General features: G+C 41.9%; 1 protein-coding gene across 1 annotated transcript in view; it reads right to left on the bottom strand.

Moving 5' to 3' along the window:
* Positions 1 to 8,574, bottom strand: part of usp34 (ubiquitin specific peptidase 34) — a gene marked incomplete in the record, with an annotated part of 159,254 nt that overhangs the window by 114,217 nt on the left and 36,463 nt on the right. The window contains 3 exon segments of the mRNA XM_014026634.1: positions 231 to 393; positions 4,334 to 4,433; positions 5,384 to 5,497. Of these exon segments, the coding sequence (XP_013882088.1) occupies positions 231 to 393; positions 4,334 to 4,433; positions 5,384 to 5,497 (377 nt within the window).

Below are 8,574 nucleotides of genomic sequence, written 5' to 3'. Positions count from 1 at the left end.
CACCTGGAGGCAGGACTCAAAAGCCTGAATTTTGCCTGAAACTCTCAGACTGAAGAAGTCTCTTGGAAGAGAGACGAAACGTTTCATTAAAGAAGAACACGTCCAGAGGACCTATACAACTTTTTTCCTTTTGATTTTTTACCTGGATTACTGAGATGCATCAGGACATAGTGAAGGCAATGCATTTTTCCACAAAGTATACAAGGATTCTTGTTTGTCTGTGTTTGTACCTGCGTCTAAAGGCCTCCAAGTGAGTTTTGAGCATGAGCAGCCCTCTCTCGATGCAGGTCAGACTGGAATGAGAATCCTTTTCAAGGTTGGCTGAAGCTATCAGAAGACTCTCCATACACTTCCTAATAAACTCCTGCTCCTTCTCCAAACCAGTTTTTCCAGCTGCAGACACAGAGGAGCAAACAGTTTAAATTTAAATTAGTTTTAGAATTGTGCCGCACAGGGTGGCATGGCAGCACGTTGGAGTAGCTCTGTTACTTTCATTGAGATTTTCTTTTCTTTTCAGGTGTTAATTCCTGCCTCCCTGGGGAAAAAGTTACTTTTTTTGGACGGCCGTTCATTTTTGTTTTGGATGCTGTACAGCTGGATTGATTTTTGTCAATATACTTTGTTCTTTGATATGATGCAATAACCACAGAAACAAGGTGTTTTACAACAGGGAGCAGCTGATTAATATGATTAATATAGCAAAAACTGAAATAATACCACAACTGAAGCCACAAATCCCAACGGGGCTGAAAAGGAGGCGTCATGGATGCAGAGCAGGAGCAAAGAGGTGAGAGAGAAGAAGGAAGTTCAAACCATCTCTTTCATCTATCCTAACGGGCAACGTGAGATCGTTAGCTAACAAACTGGATGAACTTGAAGCCCTGACAAGGACTCAGCAAGAGTATAGGGAATGCAGTATTATGTGTTTCATTGAGATATGGCTGCAGGATCTTATCCCTGACTCCAATGTCTCTCTGCCAGGCTTCCAGACTACATGAGCAGACAGAGATTTAAAGAGCAGCAGGAAGAAAAAAGGAGGTGGATTAGCAGTGCTCGTCAACAACAGATGATCATTCAGGACATTTTACTGTTAAGTATCATCATTGCAGTCCAGACATTGAACTCTTGGCAGTAAGTTTCTGTCTTTATTATTTACCAAGAGAGTTCACCAGTGTTACTTTGGCAACTGTTTACATTCCACCCTCAGCTGTTGCCGACAATGCAGTGATTTCATCAKTTCCATTATTGCTAAGATACAGACACAACACTAGGGCTGTGCGGTATATGCGGTAGACGGCAGAAACGGTATGAAGTTGGCCTACGGTAGAAATTTACCCTCGACCATCCTATCGTTATTACGTCATCGCACCTGTGTCAACAGGGCTGCAAGTGCAGAGACAACTGAGCAGGAGTTCGAAATATAATGAAGAAATTCTAAAATTCTCATTTTAAAACATGTAGAGAGAATAAATCCTCAAAATTTCCCTCCTCCCACTGTAGAAAAGTTACGTTCGTCATGTCGTGGGATCATTTCCTCCTCCCTCCCTCTCTTCTCCTCTCCTCTCCTCTCGCTGCACGTCGCACAGAGCTTTAGTTTTTCACACCCAATTGTCGGAGAAAAAACTTGTTTTTTATGTATTGTTTCCCACAGAGATGATTCAAAAAAAGACATGGACATTCGTTCAGTGATAAATCCATCTTGCTAATGTAAAGTTGGCTTCTGCTCTGATGATGATGATGAAGATGAGCGCACAGCAGAGCAGCAGCTGATAAGTTCAGCAGGCAGAAGCTCATTGTTTGGCAGGCAGATATTAAAGCATAAAAGTTGGGTTTAAGATTACAGTTTTCTGCTAAAGAAATGCTCTAAAAATTACATTCTTTACTCTTTATGATAATTTTCTACCGCAATATATACCGTTACCATGAAGGGGTTCAATTTATACCGTGATACCGTGATGAATTTGAAGTCATACCGCCCAGCCCTACACAACAACCCAGTGCATTTGTGGCAATATCTGGTGATTTTAATCATGCCTCACTCTCTGTTACACTGCCAACGTTTCAACAGTTTGTCAGCTGCTCTACCAGAGAAAACACGACATTGGATTTGTTTTACACAAATGTTAAGGATTCATATATCTCCAATGCAAGACCTCCTCTGGGTAATTCAGATCACAACCTTGTTTATCTCTGCTCAGAATATAAACCGCTTGTTCAGAGACAACTTGGACTGTGAGAAAGTGGTCACAGTAAGCTGAAGAAGCCCTCCAAGGCTGTTTTGAAGCTACAAATTGGATTGCTCTTTGTCAGCCACATGGAGATGGCACAAACCTTCTGTGTGGACAACACCATTCCCACCAGAACAGTGAGATACTTCCCTCATAACAAACCCTGGTTCACCAGTGAGCTAAAGGAACTGTTAAACAAGAAAAAAAAGTATTTAGGAAGTGAGACAGGGAGTTATTGAGGAATATACAGAAGCAGCTCAAAGTCAAGATCAGAGACAGCAAGGTGTGTAAAAGAAGCTGGAGAGTAAACTGCAAAGGAACAATTTCAGAGATGTGTGGTCAGGGATGAAGATCACAAAATTCATGCAAAAGGAGAATAGAATGGATGACAGTCTGGACAGAGCAAATGAGCTGAACACATTCTTCAACAGATTCAATTCAGGGCCAGATATTGTCAGCCCTAGAGTCCTGAAGGCCTGTACAGATCAGCTCTGTGGGATTCTTCAACCTTAGCTTGACCCAAGAGAAGGTTCCAGTGTTGTGGAAGACATCCTGTCTGGTTCCGGTACCAAAGAAAACTCAGCCGTCAGCCCTCAATGACTAAAGACCTGTTGCACTGACATCCCACATCATAAAGATCCTAGAGAGACTCCTGTTGACCTGAATAAGCAACAAGCACACATCAGGACCCCCTGCAGTTGGCTTATCATCGTGGAGTTGAAGACGCCATCATACACCTGCTTCAACAAACCCACTGTCATCTGGACAAAGCAGGCAGCACTGTGAGGATCATGTTCTTTGATTTCTCCAGTGCTTTTAACACAGTTCAGCCTGAGTTGCTTTGTCTGAAACTTCAGAAGACTCAGGTGGAGGCCTCAACAATCGCCTGAATCAAAGACTACCTGACAAATAGACCACAGTTTGAGACTGAAGGACTGTGTGTCTAACCAGGTGGTCAGCAGCACAGGAGCACCACAGGGGACTGTAATATCGCTTCAGACTTCCAGCACAAGTCTGTCATCTACAGAAATACTCAGATGACTCTGCAGGTGTTGGGTGTATCAGAGATAGACAGGAAGCTGAGTACAGAGAGCTGGTGGACCGCTTTGTGGCATGGTGTGGGAATAATCATCTCATCTTTAATGTGAACAAAACAAAGGAAATGATTGTRGATTTCAGGAGAAATAGTGTTAGATCAAACCTTATTTCCATCATGGGAGAAGAAGTGGAGGTGGTTCAGGAACTTAAATACCTCGGTGTTAGGGATACACGAGATATCGGTATTGATATCGGTATCGGTCGATATTGGTCATTTTTTAGAATATCGTATCAGTCCAATATGTAAAAGGGGGTCGAAGACCCAAGTGTGTTTTTGCGTATATGTATAATATAATTTGTATGTTTGTGTAATATCGGTAAATTTAGGTTATCGGCCATAACACCAATAATTATATCGGATATTGATCTCGGCTGAAATTTTCATATCGGTGCATCCCTACTCGGTGTTCATCTGAACAACAGAATGGACTAAAGACTCAACAGTGAAGCAGTTTACAAGAACCGACAGAGCAGACTGTACTTCTTGAGGAAGCTGAGATCCTTCAATGTCTGCAGCAAGATGCTGCAGATCTTCTACAAGTCTGATGCTGAGAGCATCACCTCTTCTGCTGTCATCTGTTGGGGCAGCAGCATCAGAGCCAGGGACCTAAAAAGGCTAAACAACCTGATAAAAAAGGCTGGTTCTGTTCTGGGGACGACTTTGGAACCTTTGGAGATGATGGTGCAAAGAAGGATTTTACATAAAATCAAAAACATTGTGGACAACCATGACCATCATCTTCATCAGACTGTCATAGATAAAAAGAGTCTTCAGTTGGAGGCTTCTTCAATTTTGTTATAATACTGACCGCTACAGAAGATCTTTCCTGCCCCCAGCCTTCATCATTGAGATACTACAACATCTAATTTCCATCTGGGTTCAGTAAAGTACTTTTACTTGCATTGAACTGAATTGAATTGAATTGAATTGAATTGAATTGAATTCATAGTTGGACAATAAAACTGAGGCTTTGGTTGTACAGGTTTTTTAAAGCAGTCTCCCTGACCATTGATGTAGTAAGAGTTGATGTACTGGATGGCTGCACGGCTGATATCAGCAGACTGAGCTCTCAGGGCAATCCCCCACAGCTGGTCCATTCCACACAGCTGTAGAAAAGCACAAGACTGAATTAGAAAAAGGTTTTCCTACGAACAAACAAATGTGCTTTAAATGCAATATACTTTTACTCTAAGACTATAGCAAAATCTGTTTTATTCAAAAAGCAAGTTTAAAAACAACAGCAACTGGCCAAAGAGTTATACATAAGACAATGAACATTAAAAACTAATGCTGCGTTCACACCGAACGCGATTTCAGCTTCAAAATCGCATCCAACGCTCAAGTTGGTCGCTTGTGCACTTTGAGGCCAGACGCAGGTCAGCTCTTGAAGAGCTCGCACGGCAAGAGCCTCCCCACCCCTCCCTCCTCTGTCGGGCTCTGTTTAATGTCGGACGAGGAAGTGGCTTTGCTTTATTTACAATGCAAGAGCATGTCACGTTCATCAGATAATTGATTCATAATTAATTCACCAGATAATTCAGAGACATTCTGAGTTTCATCACCCAGGAGCTGCGGGAGAGGCTCACMGCTCGCTTTCAGGACTATTTTTGTCCCGAGTCCAGTCTGATGAGCCGCTGCCACGCATTGGTGCGGATATCTCCTGTCAGGACACCGACTGCAGGCACTCGATTTCAGCTAAAGAGCTCCTCTCCATCTGTTTCAGGTTAGTGGACCCTCATTCAATAAACTGTCCCGTCGGGAAATATGTCGCTACGTCACACAGTGGAGTCTCTCTGATTGGTTGACGCGGCGTGTCGAGCTGCAAAAGTTCAGATTTTCTAACTTCAGCGATTTGCGCCTCAAGCACGTCGAACACTCAGATCATTCAAATCGCGCTGCTCTAATCGCGCTTGAGGCACCGCAGCACTTCCCGATGCTGATTGAAGCGCGTCCACCATAGACTTTGCATGTAAACCTGATGCTCCTGATGCTGAAATCGCGTTTGGTGTGAACGCAGCATAATACTGTACATAGTCAATGAACAGAGACTTTTTACCTCACAGCTGGAGGCATTATCCAGGGTGCTGGTGGCAAGGCGAGCCAGATTACAGAGGTGCTGAAAGAGGTTCAGGCCTGTCATGCTGATGGTTTCTGGTTTCAGCTGAGGCATCTGGAGATGGAATCAAACCAATCAGCACACAGCTGCAGCTGTGGAGCTTTCAAGCGGAACACAAATACATTTACCCTAATACCCTAATACCCAAATGATAAAACTACTCTATTAACCAACACATTCTTGCTACATGAACATATGAATAAAGGTTAAAAACGAAGACACTCCAATTTAATTTTAAGACATTCATAGTAAATCCAAGGGCTGAGAAAAAACTGGACAGTAAATTAAAGCTGTAAAATACTTTATGCGGTGCTTCAATTAATCAATAAATAAATACAGACTGTACTTTTGGCAATTTGAGAGGATAAAAACAGCTTTCATATCTATAGAGCTAGAAGAGTCTCAGTACACACAAACGCACACAGGATAATTCACACGTGCACAGAAAGATTTGCACGTGCATAGGACATGATTCACTTGTATTTCTGCTTTTGCACATGCAAATATATCTTGATTTGCAAAATCCTTGTGCTCTGTGAACATCTAATTAGATATACTAGCTACTTGATGATTTTTAGATTTTATATCCTATACAGTGGCTGTGTCTCAATTCATGGGCTGAGTTCTCATTAGCATGTAGACCACCTGGCTTACRTGGGCCACATCTTTCCCAGTCTGGGTAGGCTGCTTAAAACTACTGTGAAATGAGATGGTCTAGCCTTCACTTGATGTAAGTTTGTGTGACCACACGCTACCCCCGTTACCATAGTGATCAGTTTCATATCAGACTGAAAATGCGTTGGGATGTGTATTTACACGTCTTTTCACTGGAAGAATAACWTCACAGTTAAAACGTTACACCTAAAATAAATAAGAAAACATTAAAAATTCAGGTTTAGCTCCAGTATCAGTAAGTGTAGTTGCACTTTTTAGAAGTCCCAGGATTTTCAGCATACCCCATTAAGTCCTGAAAAAGGGTCAAAAGACCCTTAGTCAAAACCGACGACTCTGATGGCTCCAATTAGCATCCTTTCATTTGTAAATGTAACCATTGCCTTAGGAATCAGCAGGGGGGAGATGAGCCGAACTCAGACAAACGTCTGCCTAATACTCTAAACAGTTGTGAAATCAACTGGTTATATTTTGAATTTATTGGTGGCATGGTGGTTCGCATTTTTAACTAAAGAGACTGGAATTTCAAGATCCTGAGGACAAACCCCCTCCTTCTGCTTAGCAATCTGAGGGCTATTAGTTGCCTTTTGTTATACATATGGCTGCAGCTAATCTAGTCACACCCACCATGCCTGATATTCTCACTCTGTTTCTCAAGGGCTCCTGTTTACAAGTTTTTGCTCTGAAGATGTGGTGTGTTGCAAAGAACATAACTGGATGCCACTGTCTTTTCAGAGCTACAGTAAAAAATTGTAAAGAGAGCAGAAGAGACTTTATACATGGYCTTGCACTGGAATTTCRACAGCGTTTTATGCTGGAAAAGGCCATGATGAAAAAGCCAYATCCCCAGCCTGATCCTGGAARGACAACGCAGTGTCAGGTTCAGACACTCTGCAAAAGAAACCACAGCACAAAACAGTGTGCAGTTTGCAAGAAATATACCTGTCGCAAATGTAGAAAGGAGGAAAACTGGGTGTGTAGTAACTGCTAGATGTGATAGATGTGAAGCAGCTACATCTACATACAAATATCTTTCTTTGTTGTAAAAACAAAATGTATATATTACTTGTGTAAACTGTTCTTTTAAATATTGTAAATAAAACTTGCTGCCAATTCCTGTTTATGTATCTTGATTCCCTCAGCCATGTCTGCAGAGTTTGAGCCGAGGGGGGATATGTAGGTGCAGAGTTTTGGGCTGAGGGGGGATATGCAGCAACACACCACATCTTCAGAGCAAAAACTTGTAAACAGGAGCCCTTGAGAAACAAAGTGAGAATATCATTGGGCATGATGGGTGTGTCTAGATTAGTGCCCCCTCCTGTGGTGCACCAGTAATGGCCTTATTTACAAAACAAAAKCACCTGTTCACAGCTGATATAGAATGTGAGCTAAAATCCTTCAGGTGAATCGACCCCTCTCTGGGTTCCAAAGGTAGAAATGTTAAATAACCCTTCTCAGGGACTCAGTGCAACATGAATTTCCTCAGCTAAGTTGTTACACTTATTTTTAAAAACAAATTCTTTGGTCCGTGATGAATTTCCAAACTACGTCGACTTATTAAAAAAATAAAAAAAAAAATTAAAATTCCACTGTTTGGTTTGGTGTCCGCACATTGAATCCTGGGATATCCTCGGCCGGTGTGGATACTCGGAAGCATCCTCGGTTTTCGAGAGTTTGTGGGCAGTAGGGTTGGGCAAAATCGTATCGTCTGCAATTAATCGTGATTAATTTTTTTGCCAATATTGCCCAACCCTAGACTGGGCAGCATTCCTTGGCTGCATGATGAGGAGCCTTTGAATTGGGACAGTACTCGGCACGGGGCAGTGACATATGCAGCCGACAAATGTGCACTCATGAGGATACAGCCCATGAATTGAGACAGAGCCATTGTGATCAGTTGTAATCATTTAGCTTAACCAGTAAGAGAATAAACAATATGTGCATATAATACAATATGTGCCTCGCTCCAGCAGGGTGAACATATGATAGTTTACATTCCATTCAAGTGCTGACATAAGAGGGACTGCCTTCAGGCTGTGACCATGTTTTCCATAAATGATGGTTTGAACACGTGATACTTTGTTTAGACTCCAAATCACAGACAGGTGAGATGGAGTCTTTAGATCTGAAAATAAACATTCAACTGAGAACTTAAATCAGTTTTGTTATCATGAAACTTACAAAACTTATTTGGACAGTGTATTGATTTATTTTGTCATTYCTGTATTCTAATCTTGATCCTTACCCTAAACCTAGCCAACACCAGTACATAATTAACCCTAAACTAAACTCTATTCATACCCCATTCATACTCTATTCTAACCTGTACCGTAAAATGGCAATCCATAGGACCAGTCTTTGGTCCCCAAAAGGACTAATGATCCTGACAAGTTAGGTGTTTATACCAGAAATGGTCCTAAAAAGATAACAAAAGCCAGGTACACACGTGCACACACACA

Source organism: Austrofundulus limnaeus, unplaced genomic scaffold (assembly GCF_001266775.1).
Source record: "Austrofundulus limnaeus strain Quisiro unplaced genomic scaffold, Austrofundulus_limnaeus-1.0 Scaffold574, whole genome shotgun sequence".
NCBI lineage: Eukaryota > Metazoa > Chordata > Actinopteri > Cyprinodontiformes > Rivulidae > Austrofundulus > Austrofundulus limnaeus.
Note: the sequence above shows the minus strand (reverse complement) of the source record. Positions and strands in the feature narration are given on the sequence as shown.